Source organism: Podarcis bocagei, assembly GCF_964188305.1.
Source record: "Podarcis bocagei genome assembly, chromosome: 8".
Classification (NCBI taxonomy): domain Eukaryota; kingdom Metazoa; phylum Chordata; class Lepidosauria; order Squamata; family Lacertidae; genus Podarcis; species Podarcis bocagei.
In genome coordinates this window covers 65,197,329-65,220,294 of record NC_138133.1, presented here as the reverse complement: position 1 = coordinate 65,220,294, position 22,966 = coordinate 65,197,329, and the positions used below count along the sequence as shown (strand labels likewise).

Genomic DNA, 22,966 nt, shown 5'->3' with positions numbered 1-22,966 from the left:
GGTGTGCAGAGAAGCGGTGCGTCGCCTCGGGCAGCTGCTCTGAGGTGGAGAAGAGGGGCTGGGGAAGCTGGTGAAGATACAAAGGCGAGACGGGCCGGGCCTTCCAGCTTCTTTCCGGCTCAGGATGTGGAAATTGAGCCCAGTTGACGAGTCCGGGCCAGGTGAGGAGCGGAGCCTGAGGGAGAGGGGGCGTGTCCTGGGCAACTGGTCTCACTCCGGTTTGACGCCTGTTGGTTCTACCGCCTTCCGGCTTCTGCGTGTTGATTGGTTGGTTCAGCCTGTCCTGGCTCGCCGCGTTTGAGCGGGTTGGAGAAGCGGCACTTAGCCAATTAGCCGATGTTTACTTTGGAAAACTTGGGGGGGGGGGAGGGGAGGTGGGCTTCGCATTGAGAGCAGGTGTGGGGAACTATTGCTGAAGCACGACTCCCATCAGCCCCAGCAAGCATCGCCAAGAGCAAGGAATGATGGGAGTTGTAGTCCAGCAAAACATGGGGGGGCGCAGGTTTTCCACATCCTTGCTGTAAGGTGGAAGCGGTGGCTAAAGTCCTGTCTCCAACTCTCCATCCACATGAATAAAGATTAAAATCAGCGTTATACCATCAGAGGTTAATTAAAATTTGGTTGTGTTTTTCCCATTTCAGGACAGTCATACCACCTTTTAGTTGGTGTTGAGTATGTTGTCGGACGTAAAAATTGTGCCATTTTAATTCAAGCAGATCAGTCCATCAGCCGAAGCCATGCAGTCCTTTCAGTTAGTCACCCTCAAGTGAACCTTGTAAGTACCAAATGTACAACATTATGAAATTGCATCATGCAATTTTTATCATAATTTCTGCAGTTATAGAATGTGCAGCACCGCCTCAGTCAAGTCACAGATTTCTTACTGCTCCCAGATTTTTAGACCTCATCTAACAAGATTATGTTTTGGATGTGTTTTACTCAATATGTTTACCAAATGAAAAAAGTAGCTACCAGATATAGCAGCCTTTATTAGCTTGGCATCCTCCAGGTATTTGGGGCTAAGACTCCTGTGCTGGCTGTCACTTAGAACTATAGTCCAAAACACCTGTAGAGCACCAGATTGAGGAAGGCTGAGATAGAGGGTTAATGCTAGAAACAAAAAACACAATGACCCAGTTTGCGTATCACAATAAACTATAGATAATGGTTTGCCATCAACCCCTCTGTCTGAGTGAAACATAGGGAAAACATTTGATCCCTTGCTTAGTGTTACATCCAAACGAATAATTGTGTTTTGTTTTGCTTCAACAAACTACAATCAGTAAGCCAAGAGTAAATATTGCCTATAGATTGTTACACTCCCAACAAACCACGATGTGTGGTTTGGATAAAATGAACTCAGTTGCTATTGTTGGTACCTGAAATGTTATTTTTATTTTCAGACTCAGTCTTCTACATTTCCTGTGTTAACTTTAAAAGACACTTCTAAATATGGTACCTTTGTTAATGAAGAAAAACTAGCAAATGGTACTACTAGAACTTTGAGGTCCGGTGACAGAGTCACTTTTGGAGTCTTTGGAAGCAAGTACAGGTAAGATCAATTTAAAATGTTCATGGCTATGCTTGTTTGAATGTCATGGAATATGTCTGAGGACTAATTAGAAATGGACAAAAATAGTCATTCTCAGCTGTGAATCTTACAAAGGGTGTGAGTTCCCTTGCAAATGTCTCTACTCTTAGATCATGATACATTCCTGCCATAATCTTTGCTTCAGTAGCTCTGCCTCCCTCCACTGTCTGAAGGCCTCCTGTTGCCTCAGATATTCCACCTTAGCTGTTCTGTACAGTTGGAAATGCCTCCTAGAACACTGTCATGGTGCCAACTCTTACTTCTTTCAAAATCCACCTTTTCTATAAGACCTTTGCCACAGCCCCTTAGATGCTATGCTTCACTGTAGCTGAACCTGTAATTGAGCTTAAGTACATGCAACTGAGGGATGCGGGTGGCGCTGTGGTCTAAACCACTGAGCCTAGGGCTTGCTGATCAGAAGATCGGTGGTTCGAATCCCCGTGACGGGGTGAGCTCCTGTTGTTCGGTCCCAGCTCCTGCCCACCTAGCAGTTTGAAAGCATGTCAAAGTGCAAGTAGATAAATAGGTACCGCTCCGGAGGGAAGGTAAATGGCATTTCCATGCGCTGCTCTGGTTTCACCAGAAGCAGCTTAGTCATGCTGGCCACATGACCCGGAAGCTGACTGAGGACAAACGCCGGCTCCCTCGGCCTATAGAACAAGATGAGCGCCGCAACCCCAGAGTTGTCCACGACTGGACCTTACAGTAAGGGGTACCTGTACCTTTACCTTTACATGCAACTGAAACCATTATGTTGCTTCCCGTGTCAAATTTAGATTGATAAGCTCTTCAGGGCAGGGACCTCTCCCTGTAAAGGACCACACACTCAGTTGCTATTATTTAACTAAATAAAGTAATAATATTGTGTGTTTCTTTTAACCCTACTTTGCAGAATATTCTATGAGCCTTTGGTAGTGTGCTCTTCGTGCTTAGCTGTTTCACAGAAAAGTGCTTTAAGTAAAAATATTCTACAGCTGGGAGGCCATGTAGTGAATGAGTGGAAAGAAGGATGTACTCATCTTGTTATGGACTCAGTCAAACTTACAGTTAAGGTGAGTTGTGACATTTCAAGTGCATCTGATATGCAAGCGTAATACTGATTTTTCTGAACTGTGCATTGCAGTAAAATGGTCTGTAGTCCTATATGCCGCAAACCGTGCTTTCATATTCCCTTTCCTGTCAATTCACTTTAATATTTCATTGTAAAATTGAGACTTCCTGGCAGCAGGCACTGGAGAATTGTGACATTTTTTGTGAGGCATCTTTGTGCTTTAAAAATGCAGTCATGCACATAATTACTTGGAAGTCCCAATATGTTCCTTGGGGTTTACTCTTAGAGGTGTGTAGTGGATTACAAATAGCCATTATGGAGTCAAATAAGAGGGAGTGTATTTTTGGCATTCCAGAAGATGTAGAGCTGACACTGATGGCCATGCAATGAACAATTTAATAGAAAGATAAAAACAACGAAGTTAGGATATAGGAGGGTGTGGATTTGGCATAAATCTTTGGATTCGAGTGCAGGAGTGAGAAGAGAAGTTGAATTGTATAGAGTTAGCAAGATTGTATAGAGTTAGCAAGAAAGCTGCTGTAAAGCATATGAGTAAAGGAGATGATTGATTTAGAAGTACTTAGGAGTTGAGTGTAATTCAGGCTTCCTCAACCTCGGCCCTCCAGATGTTTTCATACAATTCACATCATCCCTGACCACTGGTCCTGCTAGCTAGGGATAATGGGAGTTGTAGGCCAAAAACATCTGGAGGTCCGAGGTTGAGGAAGCCTGGTGTAATTTCTGAGGCTCAGTTTGGTATTGATGTGTTTGGGAGTGATGGGAAGGTAACCATCCTGGCAGAGTTCGTTGTTATATGGGGCATTAAGGTGTGCTGCTGATGGGAGGAATTGATAAGGCAGTGAGAATGGTGTCCACAGACAATGGCAGCAAAAGGGTTGTAGTTTTCTGTTTTAAGAGGGTACCACTAACCAGTGGGTTGTGAGACTGGGGTAGAGAGATGTGAGTGAAAGGCTGGGAATGAAGACAGGTTAGAGAGAGCATGCAGCGTTTTTGTACTATTGTCAATTATGATAGTGATTATCTGCTTTATCTTTAGGCAATATGTGCCTTGATCTGTGGTCGACCAATTGTGAAGCCAGAGTATTTTGATGAATTAATCAAAGCAATTCAGGCGAAACAGCAGTTACCGACACCTGAAAGGTAATACCTTATAATACACACCCTAGATTTAAAAAGGATTTGATAATTATAATTTGGACTATTATGTTCTACTATGTAGCAGTTGGCTTTAAAAACTCCTGGAGTATGCCCTGCTTAGATATAACCAGTACTTTTTTTTCTGTGGGGACGCAGGGGGACACATACCCTTAAACATTTTGTGAATCTAAGTTTGGCCTCATTGAGGGGCAGTATTTTAATATGAATAGGAAAGTGAGAGTACCCTTTAACATTATTTTTTAGAAAGAAAGCACTGGATATAACCATATTCAAGGCATGCACGTTCATGAATTGAATATGATGCATAACATACACGCTATAGATATCTATGCCATAGTGTAATTTTATATGTCGTCAGATTAAATCATTATATGTTTACACACATTCAGAATTATATGGAACATTTACGTTCTTGAAGTATAGCAGAAACATTTTGTAAATTTATACAATGGTGCTGCTATAGTTGGTTTTTCCTTAGGAAAGTCTATAAGGAGCTACTCTTTATACTGCTATTTCTGGCCCACTGTTGTCTACTGACTGGTTGCAATTCTTTTTGCATCTGTATACTTCTTTAAGTAGAGAGTATCCAGAACAGACACTTTCACAATTTCTCAGATTCTGGAACCTCCTACCATGTTGCCCGGATTTCAACTTACTCACCCTTATCAAACCTACTACTACTACTAATAATAATAATAATTTATTATTTATACCCCGCCCATCTGGCTGGGCTTCCCCAGCCACTCTGGGCGGCTTCCAAAAGAATATTAAAATACTATAATACATCAAACATTAAAAGCTTCCCGAAACAGGGCTGGCTTCAGATGTCTTCTAAAAGCCTGGTAGTTGTTGTTCTCTTTGACATCTGGTGGGAGGATGTTCCACAGGGAAGGCGCCACTACCGAGAAAGCCCTCTGCCTGGTTCCCTGTAACTTGGCTTCTCGCAGTGAGGGAACTGCCAGAAGGCCCTCAGTGCTGGACCTCAGTGTCTGGGTAGAACAATGGGGGTGGAGACGCTCTTTCAGATATACTGGACCAAGGCCGTTTAGGGCTTTAAAGGTCAGCACCAACACTTTGAATTGTGCTCGGAAATGTACTGGGAGCCAATGTAGATCTTTCAAGACCGGTGTTATGTGGTCTCTGCGGCCGCTCCCAGTCACCAGTCTAGCTGCCGCGTTCTGGATTAGTTGTAGTTTCTGGGTCACCTTCAAAGGTAGCCCCATGTAGAGCGCATTGCAGTAATCCAAGCGGGAGATAACCAGAGCATGCACCACTCTGGCGAGGCAGTCCGCAGGCAGATAGGGTCTCAGCCTGCGTACCAGATGGAGCTGGTAAACAGCTGCCCTGGACACAGATTTGACCTGTGCCCCCATGGACAGCTGTGAGTCCAAAATGACTCTCAGGCTGCGCACCTGGTCCTTCAGGGGCACAGTTACCCCATTCAGGACCAGGGAATCCTCCACACCTGCCCGCCTCCTGTCCCCCCAAAACAGTACTTCTGTCTTGTCAGGATTCAACCTCAATCTGTTAGCCGCCATCCAACCTCCAACCGCCTCCAGGCACTCACACAGGACCTTCACTGCCTTCACTGGTTCTGATTTGAAAGAGAGGTAGAGCTGGGTATCATCCGCACACTGATGAACACCCAGCCCAGATCCCCTGATGATCTCTCCCAGCGGCTTCATGTAGATGTTGAAAAGCATGGGGGAGAGGACAGAACCCTGAGGCACCCCACAAGTGAGGGCCCAGGGGTCTGAACACTCATCCCCCACCACCACTTTCTGAACACGGCCCAGGAGGAAGGAGCAGAACCACTGTATAACAGTGCCCCCAGCTCCTCAAGATGGTCCAGAAGGATGTTATGATCGATGGTATCAAACACTGCTGAGAGATCCAGCAGAACTAGGAAACAGCTCTCACCTTTGTCCCTAGCCCGCCAGAGATCATCAACCAGTGCGACCAAGGCAGTTTCAGTCCCATGATGAGGCCTGAATCCCGACTGGAAGGGATCCAAATGGTCCGCTTCTTCCAGGCGTGCCTGGAGTTGTTATTATTATAACTTACTCACCCTTATCAAACTTACTACTGACTTCTGGCTGTCATTGATCCATTGTGCCTGGTTCACCTGGCAGGGAGAAATAGCTAGATGGCATGGTGACAACCCACTTTAAAATCCAGGCAACATTTCTCCGTAGTTTTATATAGACCCATGTGGAACTCCACAAGAAAGTTCCCATAACAAATAATAGCATAGACTTGTGTGGAACTCAACAAAAAAACTCCTATAAGGAAAAATATCTGTCTCCCAGCACCACCTTCTGTAATCTGCTAGTGCAGAAGTAGGGGATCATTGGCTTTCCAAATGTTGCTGTACTCCAGCTCTCATCAACTCTCACCATGCTATTTCTGGTTACATGTGCAAATCATTTTGAAAATGATTGTATTGTGCAAATCTATTATATATGCCATTTTGAGAGCCTTTTGGTGGGATGCAAGTATTCTAAATAAATAAATAAAACACCACCCTGGGGTATCTGGAGCTGCTTAGCCAAAGTCTATTTATTTGTCTAGGAAAGGAGGATTCTATACTGGTTTGTAACTTCCCAATTCATGTCGATCCAGTGAAGACTTCCTCAGCTATGGTCTTCCCTCTTTCAGACTAGGTGAAGCAAAGTCTTCCCATGGTGAGGAAGATTAAGTATAATTATATTTAATTGGCAAAGTGTTGTACTGCTGACTCGTTGCTATGAGCTCTTGGGGAAATGACAGGATATTTTTGGATGTTATGCGAGTTGATTCGTCTTCATTTTCACAGGTTGCTATAGAGATATCTTTGGTAATATATTTTGAAGTGGTGCAAATACTCTTGGGAATATGAACATTAACAAAACATTGCTTTAAAAATAAATTATGTAGTTAATAATTGCCTTGGTAAAATACATCTCAATTCACAATCTAAGATCAGGTTAATGTTAAATTATTTCTGCTGATGAATAAAATTAACAGTTTTGTGATGCTTTGATCTTCAATTAAAACTAAAATTTATATTGCCTCTAGAGAGGACCTACTGTCCATATAAACTGTATGGAACAGCTTTTATTTTTTATGTAATTTGAATTCACAACTTTTATTTAAACCTTAGAACTTTTTTTGCAGACAGGTTATACACAGTGGGCATGTCATAAAAACGTGCCTGTGGAGTTTTCAGATTTTTGTTAATCAAATAGATAATCAAGAGAGGGGGCAGTGACAATAAAGATATTATTAGGGTGCATGGTTGTGGTCTTTGCCTTTGACCAAGACAGACTTCAAGATTGCGTTCAGCAAAGGGGGGGCTGGATAGAGAAAAAAATGAACATGTGTTCAGTGATTCCTGGGCTCTAGGACTACATGCTACATGGGTGGGGAAGAAGCAGACCTTCATTGTTGAGCCTGTGTGCAAATGGATAATGCCTCAAGATTACTGTCTGCAACACTGCGTATAACATAGTAAACCAGCTAGATGTTGGATAGAAAAACAGATGTACTCAAACTAGGTAAGCAATGTAGAAATGAATGACAGTTAATAGTAGTGTAAAATGTAAGCTACATTTTTACAATCATTTCTTCCATTCACAGTTTTAACCCTCCTATTGATGAGCTGAGTGTTAAGAATAACAAATTAGATCTGGCAACCTCTCCCATAAGAAGAACAATATTCAAAGGAAAAACGTTTGTGTTTCTAACTGCTAAGCAGGTAACTGGCACTGTTCAAAGCTTGACAAAAGTAATTTAAAATACTTTTATCTACAGAGATTATTTTAATAGCACAGGTTTTGTGTACTCATTAGCCCTCCTTAAATGTTGTACACATGCAATAATGAGAAGAAGGTTTGCACTGCTTGGCCTACTGATGGCCTTCTCAGTATTGGCTGTGGAACACCCTCCCTTCAGATGTCAAGGAAATAAACAACTCTCTGACTTTCAGAAGACACCAGAAGGCAGGTTTTAATGTTTGATGTTTTAGTACTTTCTGATTTATGGTGTGAGCTGCCCAGAGTGGCTGGGGAAACCCAGCCAGATGGGTGGGGTATATATAATAATATTATTATTATTCATGACATCCATGGACATCGAGTGTGTGAATGCACACAGGGATCCCCATTCACATGGATTACATATGCATGTCCAGCTACTCTTTCATAGGTGCCGTTTTGCAGATGTCCATGCTCAGTGTGCAGATGTTGAGATTAGGTCCCTGGGGGTTGTGATGTTGTGAGTGGAGCCACTGATGTGTCCATACTTCTTCTTATAAAAACTTGAGCCCCTACTATTTATTTGTCAAAAAAAATTTCACTCAAGTGCCTCAAAGAAAATTAAAAGTAACAAAGACATTTAAATTAGATTATTCGATATATGAACATTTGTAACCCAAGTTAAGGACTTTTGTACTCATTGGAGCTCAGAACTTGACTTTTCAGTCAATTTTCTACTTGTCTTTATTCAGAGTCATCTATTGAGCTGCATTCATGTTAACAAAAGGCACGTTGAACATGCAGCTTTTAAAAGTGAGCAGAGAACTGGCTGAAAGACCACCAAGGGCTTGTTCTCTGATTGGAAGAAGGTCTTGCCCACTTCCTCCCATGTCTCTCCCCCCCCCCATTGCATTGCATGCACCCACATGCATTACTGTGTGTGCAATGTAGTGTCCAAAGTGGGTACTCTGGCATTTTTTAGAATGCAGAACCTGCCTGACTCTTTCCTATCTTGCTAAAGGAACTCAAGTTGTATGATATAAATCAGGGATGGGGAACCTGTCACTCTCCAGATGTTGTAGTCGTTTAGTCGTGTCCGACTCTTTGTGACCCCATGGACCAGAGCACGCCAGCATTTGTAGTCCAGTGACATTTGGAGGATCACAGGTTCCATACTACAGTTGATAGTCTTTCTAGACAAGGTAATATGATAAAATGGTAATAAAGAAGAAACCTTTGAAATAGTAATAAGCACACTTGTAACATTCTCTGTATATACCATTGCATTTATTGTCACTTGTAGAGTCCTCATATTGGTTACATTACTTCTTAAGTTACGAAATGGTATGCTTATTATAGAAATGTGTCATATTAATGTGAGCTCTGTTCTTTGAACCTTTGGGCTTTGTATTTAATTTTAGTTTGCAAAACTGAGTGCAGCAATTAAACTTGGAGGAGGAGAAGCGAAACTGATAACGGAGGAAGCAGAGATTGTTTCTTCTTTGGTAGCACCTGATATTTGTGTCATTGAAGTAGGGTTGACAAACTCTCAAGGATCCATTTCTGACTTGGACAGGAAATGGATGGATAGAATCACAGCTGTCTTCCAAAGGTAGGATTGCTGAAATGTTAGTAATTGAGTACAGAGTACAGAGTACAGAGTACAGAGGTTGTTTTTTGTTGTTGCAGGGGCTGTAAAACCATAACGAATACAAATATACAAATAGGGTCTGTAAAATATCTGTGCATATCTAATGTTAAAGTAAGTCCACAGATTTCTATCACATGCAAGAAATTATTGTAGCTGAATTAGAATAAAAAAAGCTCAACAACTTTGGTCGGCCCCCATAGCGCTTCACTTCATCAAATCTGGCCCTCTTTGAAAAATGTTTGGACACCACTGGATGGTGGTCCTCCAGATGATGTGAATTACAGTTCCTATTACCCCTAGCACTTATGCTGGGGTTTGATGGCAAATTGGGTTCAGTCACCTTGAGATGCTTCAATAAAATCCAGTATATACATAGTGATTATAAATTAACAACATCTGGAGTGTCTCCCAGACTTGTTATGCATGTGCGGTCTGAATATAAATGAATGTAGGCAGGAAACAGCAGGTTACTAGAATTAAATGTTTCACTGACAATTTCCCTTGGACCATTTTATTCATTTAAAATATTGTTAGCTCACCCTTCATTATAACCCAGCCCAGAGTCTTGTTAGAATGCCATATATTTTTTAAACAAATACTGATATCCATCCCTTGCCAATTCACAGGTTGCATCCTGCATGATAGTCTGTTCCTTTGCTGTAATGTTTTAGCATTATTTTCCAAGGATGTTATTTGGTGAATGACTTCCACTTGTTTTTCTGACAGTGTGTTTTATTTCTAATAGGAAGCAATGGAGGACAATATCTGAGGCAGAAATTGGTCTAGCAGTTATTTTTTCATCCACAAAAACATACTGTAATCCTCAAACTCCACTAGATGCAGGTAATTTTTAAAATCTATATTTTAAAAAAATCTTTGTCCTGCATTTTTTACTTTTAAGGAACTGAATTCAGCAAACAGCTTAAAAGAGGGAGCATATTATTTAAGAGTGCTTTGTTTTAGGATAACAGATAGCCTTATGTTACTGATGACCCTACATCTTTTTTGCTAGCAGATTTAACAGATTTTAAATAGCTTTCAATTGGAAAAGTAAAAAGCACCAGGATTTTAGTATCCAATTTTAACAGCAAATAAGCTGAATCTCACTTTTATTCACTTCCATTCTTTTTCTGCAGCATAATTCTGTAACTTCTTTATCTAATTAATTTGCTTATATGGGAGAGGCCAGAGACGGGTCCTGTGACTTGCTCCCAATTCATTAAGTATGGTTGACCACTGGATAGAATTAGTTCCGGATTGGCCCTTAGTTTTAGGATGCTCAGACACCTCATGCAATAGAATTTTAAGTAAGAGGATATACTAGATTTTAGGTTTTGGTATTGAATACAGTGGTACCTCGGGTTACATATGCTTCAGGTTACAGACTCCGCTAACCCAGAAATAGTACTTCGGGTTAAGAACTTTGCTTCAGGAGGAGAACAGAAATCGTGCTCCAGCAGCGTGGCAGCAGCAGGAGGCCCCATTAGCTAAAGTGGTGCTTCAGGTTAAGGACAGTTTCAGGTTAAGAACAGACATCCGGAACAAATTAAGTTCTTAACCCGAGGTACCACTGTACAGTGGAACCTCAGTTGTCGAACGTAATCCATTCCGGAAGACTGTTCAGCATCCGAAATATTCGACAACCAAGGTGCAATGAGCGGTTGGAGAATTCAATTGAAAAAAATGGGAAATGCACCTCGGAAGCCGTTTGACTTCCAAGGCGCATTTGAAAACAGAAGCAATTACTTCCAGGTTTTTGGTGTTCAGGTTCCGAAACGTTTGGCTTCCGAGACTCTCAAAAACCGAGGTTCCACTGTATTGAAGAAGCAAGATGGGGAGATAAATGGACACTTCTTAGTAGGCAGAGTTGCCCAAAAATATATTTTTGAATAATTTTTGTCTGAAATGGCATGAATTATATAGTTTTAAAATGTTAACATTTATTCTTCTTTGCTGCTTTTAAACTGCAGGTGTAAAACCCACATCAGCACCACTTGTTACAGGACCAAACCTTTCTCAAAGTGTAGTAGATGAAACAGTAATGCCCACCATTGCAGCATACGTAGCTGACACAGAAATGGACCAACTGATGGACACATGGTAATGTACCAGCAGGAGCTCTTTTGATTTGCTCTTTCTAAATATGGCTTCATGAGCCACAGTTAGTCTGACTGTGATGCCTTTATTTTCACATGAAAACTTTCATCATGTGCCAAAAACTGCATGGGTAGATTCTTGAGTTTCTAATCTTCTGAAGTTACAAAAGACAGGGACTCCTAGTTTATGGAGAGTAACTTTCAGTACTGCATCTGTCTTTTCTTTTGTAAAAAAAAAAAAAAAGCCTGGTGAGTTTTTAAGGCAGGAAAAAAATGCAACATTTCATGTAAACACACTTCAGTCATTTTATTTGTATACTGCTTTTCTGTGTACATGCACTCAACAAACCAGTGTTATTTATTTCATTCATATTCCACCTTCTTCCAAACAGTTGAGAGGAGTGCAGCCCACACTCTAGCCACTGTCCAAGGCCAGCCCAGGGTCTTGTCCAGTCAAGTGTTAGCCTTGACATATAACTTCAGGGTATATTAAGTACACACAATTGGGAAATAGAGCAAGACTATCACTAGCCACATTGTGCAAAATGTGGAATGTTTATTACACATGAAATGTGGGGGAGGGGAGAATTGCAGATGGTGGGAAAATCAGAACCAAGGGTAGCCATTACTCAGCACTACAGAATTAAAACAATCCTACATGTTTGCTCAGAAATGCATCCTGTTGTGTTTACTTGCTGCTACATAATTACAGTGGTATCTCGGTTCTTGAACGTAATCAGTTCCAGAAGACCGTTCGAGTTCCAAAATGTTCAAAAACCGAGGCAAAAAGGCTGTTGGCAAATTCAGTTGAGAAAATTGAAAAATACACAATGGAAGCCGTTCGACTTCTGAGGCACGTTCAAAAACGCTGGGTTTTCGGCGTTCGGATTCCAAAATGTTCGTCAGTTGAGATGTTCGAGAACCGAGGTACCACTGTATGCATATTTAGTGATTGTGGCTTATATCTTCTGAAATCCTTGACATCAATGAGAATGCATGCTAAAATAATATTAACAGTATAATCTTATGCATGTTTTCTCAAAAGTCACACTTAATTCAGTGAGCTTACCCTTAGTAAATGCATTTAGGGCTGCATTTTAGATTTAGAATATTTAGGCTGCATTCCTACATACACTTATCTAGGAGTAACCTCTGTTGAACTCAATGAGGCTTCACTCTGAGTAAGCATTTATAGCATTGCACTATAAATCCAGGAAGATTTACAAGTGATATGGAAGCTGCTTTGGTGACAGAACTGTTTGCATCTTCCAAACAATGAACAAAGGAATGTTTTTGATAACCGAAGAGTGGCATTTTAGGATCTTATCTCTTCTCTTAAAAAAAAGTCAGCCAAAATCGCAACAAACTTACAGGAGGCATCTTGATAGGGATCAACATGCAGATGCAGTCAGCTGTAGCTTTGGAATCTTGCCTCTGCACCATTTAGGAACTAATGGCTTGGTGATCAGAAGGTGGAATTTGTTGATGCATTTGAGCCCTGATACCCCTCTCCTCACCTCCCAAAATTAAGCAGGGTGTTCTGTACAGACTGTTATTGGCGAGGTCCTCAGGTGCTCAAGCTGCAGTCCTAATTCCACTTACCGGGGAGCGCTGCTGTGTTGACATGGTTAGGACTGCAGCTTTAGTCATATTAGCATTTCATAGATCACATAGGGTTTACTGAGTTCCAGTTACTATTGACACAGCCAGCTGTTTCCAAAAAAGAAGAGAGTCATTTTTGAAGCTGCTGCTGGAGGGGAGCCTAGGAAGCTCGAGAGAGGAGAAAAATGAGCAGAGGGACAGGTGGAAAAAAGCAAGAAAGTGCAAATAGGGTAGAAAGCAATCAATCAATCAATAAGCCAAAAAGAAAGCAAACTAGTTGGTTTGTACCAGATTGAAGAAAAAAATAGTGTCTGGAAGCACTACTAGAGTGTGTGCAGGTGTGTGCTGCTGCGCTTTTGAATTTGTTCCAGCAACCCCAACCGATACTGGTGGGTAATACATACTTTGCAAAGGAGCAGATTTTTCTTCCTCAGGCCCTGCCCTTCTCCTGCAGTTTTGCCTTGCTGCTGTGATTTCAGTGGGCAAGTTGAGGAATAGGGTGGACGAAAGCAAGCAAACAATGGAAAGGGAAGAAATGGCTTTCCTTTTCTTTTCATTTGCTAAGTGTGTGTAACCCACCCAGGATTAACAGGAGCAAACTCATAGATATGCAGCACCGGTGGCCATGCCCTTTGTTTGCAAGCATACTTACTAGTGCTTTGTACCCAAGTCCCTTTAAGGAACTGACAAAGATGCATGCACCCATGTAGGGGAGCTCAGCAGCTGCCATTCTAAAATGCAGTTACTACTATGCCTCCATTTCAGGGTCCTGGTAGGGAGGTGGGTGGCCAAGTGAGGATGAGATTAATGAGGGGCCCATCTGAGCTCATGGACCCTCAGCCAATGCCTGATTATATCAGTCACTGCCATCAGGTCTGTTACTACTCCTATAGCAGATGATGGTAGAGAAATTTCAAATTCCTGGGAGCTGGCAAAAAAAAAAGAAGAAATTCAATCTAGCAAGAAATTCTCATCTTTGCTTCAATCTAGCAAGAAATTCTCATCTTTAGGTGCAACCCATGCATGGACCTTACAAATACCTCACATTTCTAGGGATCAGCAGAATAACCAGAAATCTGAGAAACGGATTATAGATTATGTAATGTGGTGGTACAGATTTTGGTCATTGACTTAGTACTGACCTATTCCTTTTTTCCTTGTTTACACAGCATGGAAGTGTCAGGAGAGGACAGAAAGAGAACAACAACTCCTATTAGGGAACAAAGGAAAAAACCTTACCCACTGGATATAACTACTGTTAATGAGACTCCAGCAGGAACTGGCACTGTGAATGTTGGGGCTACATTACCCAGGTTGAATGCAAGGCCCGAGACTAACCAGAGTAGCCTTTTGCCCTCTCCCTCTAAAATGTCAGGGAATAGGAGAAATAAAGAGGGAGATTCACAGCAACAATTGAATTCAATTAAAGACTACTTCCAGACAGTTACCAAAAAAAGGTATGTTCTCATAAATCTCTTGCAGTCAGGCTAGTTCTAATATTTATTCCCTAATTTTTGGTCTTTGCTTAGCTTTCAAAGATCTCAGATGTTTCAGTTCCATAGTTAACTGAAAATAAGTGAAATCCTCACAAACAATGCATATTGATAACATCCTGGCTCCAAGAAGCTTTGCCTGAACAATGCTAATCAGTGCTACATTTTAATAAAATAAGTTTGCTTATGAGTAAACTACCTTTTGCTGATTGCTCCTAAGGATGCCATCACGATGAATCCCATTTGAAATTAGAGACACTACAGTGCACAGTTAAATGCTTGCTATGATTATTACAAGTGCCATCTGAGTTGTACTTGATTGGATTCAGTCTGTCTGGGGTCATAGCTATTCATCATAAAGATAAGTAGTGAACAAGTGTGTGTTTGTGATCTTTCTGTGTATATCCATTTGTGATGTTCTGCTTTTGCAAATAGGAACTTAGCTTCCCTTTCCTCCCTCCTCTGCACCAGCAACATTTGCTCTAGAGGGTTGGGAGATCTATCATGTTCACTTGCACGATGTTAGGTTCTCCCTCAATCTGAAAAGAAAGTCTAAAATGCTTTTTTCTTTCTATTCAAGGGAAAGGGATGAGGTTGAAGAAACATCACAGTCTAAATATGCAAAGATAGAGGAGAAGTCATCGCTGGCTTCTAGTCATACTCAGCCTGTAACTTCTTGGCTGTGGGAAAGCAAGGCAGGAGGATCTCAAAAGGGGTCATGTACCTTGGACCAGAACACAAACGAGTCCTGTATAGGTGGAAGTAGAAAGTCTATTGCTGAGACTAGCCAGTTAGAAAACAATAATAATGAAAGCATTATTGCATCAAAAAAGAGAAAAGAATTGGAAGACTCAATAGAAGACGAAGCATCGTTAGAACTTGTCTTTGCAAGCCAAGAACTGGATTGGGAAGACGATATAGGAAATCATGGTGAAGGCAGTACTCAAGGTGCAAAGAAGAAAAGGAAATTGGAAATGAAAGAAGAGAATTCAGATATGGAGACTGGGAGACTTCAGGTAGGGACATTTTTTTCTGTCTCACACAAACACACACACACACACACACACAGAGAGAGAGGGAGAGAGAGATGCCACAAACCACAATTTTAGACTATTAGCATAAAGATAAAATTATTTTGAATTTCTATCAATAAAAGAAGGAATAATATAAATGCTTTATATTATTTTACAAGAGGGGATAACAAGGTGGGTATATATCGTACTCAGACTTCTGGAATTTTAGAGGATGGGCTTCATAGAACTACTCTTCAGATCTGACAAAGTGGGGGGACATTTAGAACAGGGCCAAGCCAGTGATGGATTAAAAATATATCTGGTGATTAGCTAAATATTCTGTAACATGGTAAAATATTTAAATCATTGATTTAGAGCATCGGGCAGTATCAATAAATATCCCCTTCAGGTTGAGATTCCTTTTTGTTGCTTTCGCCATTTTTTGTGTAGTGCTCATTTCCTCCCCAGCCCACAAATGTGTGCATGTCCATTCTAGCATACTCAGATTTTCCCATGTGCTTCAGTTGTGGTGCAGCTTCATGTACTTCATGTTTTTGCACATGCTTTCTTGTTGTATGGAAGGAAGCCACTGGGCACAGAAACTCCATGTGCTCATTGAACATGAAACAGATTGATGCAATGTGCCTGTTTCTGCCAGTGATGGCATTTGTTATACTCACAGTGGAGAGAGAGGTTTATTTTCCTTTAAAGCTTTACAACTTTTACATGGAAGAACAGTGGTCGCCTAGTATACCTAAGGTTCAAAAACAAAACTAGTCACAATCCGCTGCACAATTAAAAGCATTTATGTCCCATTGAAACCACAGGTTTATGTATGTCGAAGTCTATATTGAATTATGCTGGAAATCACAAGTGTGGAGAATGCAGTTGCACTCAATTCCTGCTTGCAGTACCTCCCATAGGAATCTAGTTGATCACTGTGATAACTGGATGCTGGACTGCATGAGCCCCTGGCATGATCCAGCTGGGTTTTTCTTACATTACTATCTAAAATAGCTTTTATCCATTATTATTTTTAATGACCTCTCGTGAAAACCTACTTTTGTTGGGTCGGAATTGTTTTCCTGAATAACTTCACACTATTCTCCTAGAGATTTTTTGTGAGTATGTACTGACTCTTTTACATCCATCTTTTATCGTGCTGCCACAGTAAATCAGCCACACTGCTCTGCACAACAGCAATTTTAAAGTTGCTCATTAATGAAAGAGATTATTTCTTCTTTTATACTTTAAAGCTGTGAAAGTATTTCACGTGGAAACCCAAGAACTAGGTAACAAGTCAAGTTCTGTTTTTGCAAGCTGTGACCATAAATAAATTCTGATGAATAGAAGGCTTCTTTAGCTTGGGAGAAACCATGCTGAAGAACTCTTTCATTCAGAGTAATTTATTTCAGCTCTCTCGTGTGGGAGCTACCACACACTTTGACAGAAGAACCATTTGTTATTTCCTCTATTTGAGGAGTAGTCAGAGACAGACGAGTTCAGCATTTGCTAGCTAGAGTTCAAACAAGTAGCTTTCAGCCTACAGTATTCAGCCTAATTCTACTGCAGTGGTATAGAGTATATGTTAGACACTTACCAATACCTTTTGTTAAACAGCAAGAAAAGAAGCAGTCGCTTCCAGTTTTAAACCAGAAACAAGTGAGAGAAGAATCACCAGGCTCCGCAAAGAATGACTCCAATGTAAGGAATATCTTCATGTTAATGTTTCGTGTATTTAATTTTTGCAATAGGTAATGTGGTAGGAAAAGCATTCTTTTAAATTAAAAAGATACTCCAATATTAAGGCTAGTGACATTTAGTTTTTTGAAAATATATCTAAAAAAATAGTATGTCTTTAAACTATTTTGTTAGCATTCTATTTATTCGCTTCCCTCCCAATTATTAATTGAAACTATCAAACTTTCATTGTTTTGCTAGAGAACTAGGAAATAGACCCATTTTCCTGTCCTACTTTGTAGGAGGAACAGGCAAGTTTGTTGTGAAAACGAAAACGAGTGAAAGGTGTGAAGATAGTGAATGTATAAATTGATGCAGATATTTCATAGTTCATTAAATGGCTAAAGGGAGATTTCGGTTTTCCTTGAAGAAACTGATTTAGTTAGAAAAAGTGTGGAAATGTTTTCAAATACCATCTCAGAAAATAGATGACTAAGTACCTACAATCTTATGATGAAGAATAAATGTTTATTGTAATAAACAAGTTTGATTAGAATAACCTCAGTAATTGCTCTAATTCTTTCCCCCCTCCTAAATAAGAATCCTGATAGATGTGCGAATGACTCTAGCAATCTGCCCAGCAGGCTCCTGCTGACTGAATTTAGATCATTGGTTGTTAGTCAGCCAAGGAAAGATGGTCGTTGCACTGCAAAAATAGATTATGGACATCTGAACAACTTTAAAAAGTTTAAAAAGGTTGGTACATGCTTTTAAACTCACAAGAGGATAATAACATACAGAAAATATGTAAAAATACAGTCGTACCTTGGCTCCTGAATGTCTTGGGAATCAAATGTTCCTGTTTTCGAACATTTTTTGGGAAGTTGAACATCCGACGCAGCTCCTGCTATTGTTTCCGGCACTCCTGTGCAGTCGGGAACCAATCGGAAGTCGCACCTTCGTTTCCAAACTTTTTGGAAGTCAAATGGACTTCCGGAACGGATTCCTTTTGACTTTCAAGGTACATCTGTATTAGCTAAATCTGACCATCTTCTGGTTTTGGTTGGTTGGGTGTGTCTTTTAATCTAGAGGTTTGCAGTACAGTGTTGGGGAATAGAGGACTGAATTAAATGTAGCCCTAAAAGCTATTGCAAGGGTATCTTGAAGCAGAATGCTTCTATGTTTAAATTATATTTGCACTCTTTGGGAATGATCAGAAATTGGTATTGTTATTGTAAAAAGACAAACTTAGAGCAGATCAGTCGGAATCCATTTGTAATGTTGTTAAGCTTGAGTAGAAACAATGAAGATATACACTTTTAAGTGGATTTGTAACTGGCTGACTGACCGAACCCAAAGGGTGCTCATCAATGGTTCCTCTTCATCCTGGAGAAGAGTGACTAGTGGGGTGCCACAGGGTTCTGTCTTGGGCCCGGTCTTATTCAACATCTTTATCAACGACTTGGATGAGGGACTCAAGGGCATCCTGATCAAATTTGCAGATGACACCAAACTGGGAGGGGTGGCTAACACCCCAGAGGACAGGATCACACTTCAAAACGACCTTGACAGATTGGAGAACTGGGCCAAAACAAACAAGACGAATTTTAACAGGGAGAAATGTAAAGTATTGCACTTGGGCAAAAAAAATGAGAGGCACAAATACAAGATGGGTGACACCTGACTTGAGAGCAGTACATGTGAAAAGGATCTAGGAGTCTTGGTTGACCACAAACTTGACATGAGCCAACAGTGTGACGCGGCAGCTAAAAAAGCCAATGCAATTCTGGGCTGCATCAATAGGAGTATAGCATCTAGATCAAGGGAAGTAATAGTGCCCTGTATTCTGCTCTGGTCAGACCTCACCTGGAGTACTGTGTCCAGTTCTGGGCACCACAGTTCAAGAAGGACACTGACAAACTGGAACGTGTCCAGAGGAGGGCACCAAAATGGTCAAAGGCCTGGAAACGATGCCTTATGAGGAACGGCTAAGGGAGCTGGGCATGTTTAGCCTGGAGAAGAGGAGGTTAAGGGGTGATATGATAGCCATGTTCAAATATATAAAAGGATGTCATATAGAGGAGGGAGAAAGGTTGTTTTCTGCTGCTCCAGAGAAGCGGACACGGAGCAATGGATCCAAACTACAAGAAAGAAGATTCCACCTAAACATTCGGAATAACTTCCTGACAGTAAGAGCTGTTCGACAGTGGAATTTGCTGCCAAGGAGTGTGGTGGAGTCTCCTACTTTGGAGGTCTTTAAGCAGAGGCTTGACAACCATATGTCAGGAGTGCTCTGATGGTGTTTCCTGCTTGGCAGGGGGTTGGACTCGATGGCCCTTGTGGTCTATTCCAATTCTATGATTCTATGATTCTAAGTGGATAATTGTAGTTATAACTGTATTATATTATTCCTGTAGTGTATATGAAACCTGCATAGTTTGTATAGTGCCTCCTGCTCTACAGCCGAAACCTAGAATGAAAGAATAATACTCAACAACTGTATTTAATGTATTCTGAGTTTTCTTCAAATGATAGAATGCAATAATGACAAAGGGCACCCTTGTCTGCTTCTTTGAAGCTGAATTGAGTAAGTAGCTGTTTCGGATTCCATCTTTGCATAGTGAGACTTGTAAATGCATTGGAGCCCCAGCTTGAAACCTGAGTTAAATAGAGTTGAGATTAATACATCTTTCCATTTGACAGGTAGCTTATCCTGGAGCAGGACAACTTCCATACATTATTGGGGGATCGGATCTGATAGCTCATCATGCTAGAAAGAATTCTGAGATGGAAGAATGGTTGAGGCAAGAAATGGAGGTGAGGAGCAAGAAGTAGTAGTTAAAAGCAAATAGCCTGCAACCTTGGCATTATCAGCACCATGCTCTAACCCAACTGAGCTATCACGGTCATGATCATGAGCTGTAGGTCAGTGTTTCATACACTGGCTGGGTGAGGGGCTGCATTGGGAGTGGAAGATCATGGAAAATTGGCTGGAGACCGCTTGCAAGCGGCCTCTTCCCACTTTCCCCACTCCCACTGCAGCCCCACCGTCCTCCCATCCCTGGCCTTTTTGTAGGATCTTCAGAAGAGACCTTTTGGCACAGGGCAGGCAGTATGCAGTGGGGCGGAGACGGTAGGGAATATCCCTTGTTTCCTTATGCTCATGCAGTATTGGATACCACCCATTGTATTTATGTGTAAATGCCTGACTGCACCCAAATCATGCTGGTTCAGAGCAGTTCATATTTGGCAGAAGTTCTCAAAGAATCATTTATTTTTCTAGGAACAGAGTCGCCAAGCAAAAGAAGATTCGCTTGCAGATGACCTCTTCAGGTGAGGGTTCCCCTCCTCCCCATAATGGACTCAAGGGTGGAATCTACACACATACAAAAATGTTCTGAAAATCCTTTTTTAAAAAATGTTTTTAAAAACACATTGGATTTTCCATAAGGCTCTCCATTGCCATCTAGTGTCACATTGTGCTGTATATTGCACTTAAAATGTTTTATTTGCAGCTATATAGCTGAGTCCAAGGACTCATTGTATGTTTGCTCAAACTGCATGTGACTGTCTGTTCTTCCCTCCAAACAAATAACAAACTATAGAATGGACATAGCTAGCTTTTAAATATATAAATAAATACACCAAACTAATACCTGGTTCTTCAGAGCAGACCAAAATCAGAATTAAGAAGCAAGGACAACTTTCTGCCTCATTTTTGCTTCTGGAAGGAAAACCCAAAGATGAGAATTTTTAATTAACAATTTTTTTATTGACAATTTTGATAAGTGACAATAATTTTTGCTGTCAGTTGCAAACTGCTCTTGCTGTTGGGTGATAATAGGCAGGAAGCCTCGGATCATACGGTGGAAACTTCTACACTCAGTCTATTGGAAATCTGAAGAAGCAGTGTGCATGATAATGCATGACTCACTGTGCAGCAACAGACTGCCCAGAAAGTATCGAAGTAAAGTAAAATGTTAATTCACCCTGGATTAGTCTGTTTCCTTTTATGTATTCCTTGGCAAAGACCACTCTGCTTGGGGAATATGCCATATCACAAGTATTCAGAGACCCTTGGGTCAGGCAGTCCTAAATTCCCACTGGGCATGTCGGCACCCTTTTGGGGTCTGAGATTTAATGACAGAAGAAATGTCTCTGATACAATCTGCACATGTGCTCACATCACCATCAGAGACCCTGTTCTGTGTTCTGCCATCAGAGGTATGACATGTGGGCCTTTTCAGTCACTCTGATACTTAAACTGTAGACTGTCCTCCCACACTGGCCCCATGTGGCCTCATCACTGCTTAATATTCAACAAGCAATAAAGATACGACTCTTTCAGCAGTGGGTTGCATTGTTGCTAATGGATTTGAGATTCAACTGCTCCTTAATGGTTTTATTTATTTATGTTCCAGCTTCCTTCCAAGCTCAGGTTGTTGTGACCCTGCAACAACCCTATGAGGCAGGTTGGGCCAAGAAGCAATGACTGGTATATGGTCACTCAGTCAGCTTCATGGACAACTTGCAGGTCATGTGACTGTGTTTTCAGTTTTACTGGATTTCAGAACCAGGCATTTATGCATTGTTTTGTTCCATTCAGATATGATCCCCATGTAAAAAGAAGATAAGGTGTGCCTTGAATCAGACCTACAGCAGAAGAAAAGCTTGCTTGGCCCACTGACAATAAATTGCAACATCAGAGTCAATTTTACGCTGATCATACCTCCTGAAAACCTGCTTTTCATATTGAAGAAAGGATGCAAGACTTTGAACGGTTCTTCAAACATGTTACAGCTAGCGATGGATCCATCTGCCCTCAGCGTGAAAGACTGGTCTAGGCTGACTTTGTAATGCTCAATACAAAGATAGCATTAAAATTCAAACTAGAGTAGAACTGAAGCCATTTAACCCCCTCCTAGGTTTTGCTGCTCTGGCAGTGAATAAAAGAAGTATCTCTTCCATCCCTGACACTACAGTGGCTTCATGCTTTAATGGCTATTGACTCATGTTAGCAACACTTAGGAAATGACATTATTCAACAGTACTTCTGGCATCCAGCCTTAGCAGCATGCCAGATATTAGGAAACTGAGAGGAGACCTCCCTCACTTGTCCTGCCATCACTGCCCCTTTTGGAGCAGCAACAAAGACAAGTGTAGGGGACAGAAACATGGGAGGACACAGAAAGGTGGTTGACGGAGCATTGGATATCATTGGGAAAGTTTCAGGAAGGATCAAACCTTGTTGTACTACCAATGAAATCAAGACCAAATAGGCTCAGAACTGGATTTGAAAGGGCCCAAGTTATTTTCAGAGTTTGAGAGGGAGGGTGCACTTACTAAGAGGAATTTGCCCATCGATAGTTATAGCACACAAAGCCTTTGAAATTCTTTTTCAACTTGCATTCTCTATCCAAAATTTTGTTTTTATCAAAGCAAATCGGTTTCTTTTTTTAAAAAAACCACACATTTGTTTTAACCTATTTTTTTGTATGGTATGATGACTATCAGAATTGTCAAATGGCAACACGGGATTTGTAACATTAGTATTGCTCACTTCTGTACCGTTTTGCATCTCTCAAACTGGCTTTGAGCCTTTTAGTAAATTATTAGTCTCCGTATTGATGGGAAATCTTTTCTTTGCTTCTCAGAATTTTGATGCTTACAAAGACTTGTGCCTATTACAGATAGGAATAAGAGCAGCTGTCTTCAAATTAGTTTATTTTGCCAAAGTGGTGTTACATCTGTTTGGTGCCTTACATGAGGCAGGGTGCTATAGGCCCAAATCTGCCATACTTCTGTTAAATCAGAGGAAAGTAAAACGGATACTTCTCCTCAGATGTGTCCTGTAAACTCCCTAGATTTAGGAAAGT

At 41.0% G+C, this 22,966-nt stretch overlaps 1 protein-coding gene across 1 annotated transcript; it reads left to right on the top strand.

Annotated features, from left to right (window-relative positions):
• The first annotated feature begins 17 nt into the window (after positions 1-17).
• NBN (nibrin) lies at positions 18-22,714 on the top strand. Its single transcript, XM_081204589.1, has 16 exons — positions 18-161; positions 642-775; positions 1,404-1,552; positions 2,484-2,643; positions 3,700-3,803; positions 7,440-7,557; positions 8,977-9,167; positions 9,952-10,049; positions 11,177-11,306; positions 14,074-14,361; positions 14,978-15,413; positions 17,031-17,114; positions 17,691-17,846; positions 19,794-19,907; positions 20,374-20,423; positions 21,697-22,714. The coding sequence occupies exons 1-16, from the start codon at positions 125-127 to the stop codon at positions 21,722-21,724; spliced, it is 2,277 nt and encodes a 758-aa protein (XP_081060715.1). The 5' UTR covers positions 18-124; the 3' UTR covers positions 21,725-22,714.
• The last annotated feature ends 252 nt before the right edge of the window (positions 22,715-22,966 follow it).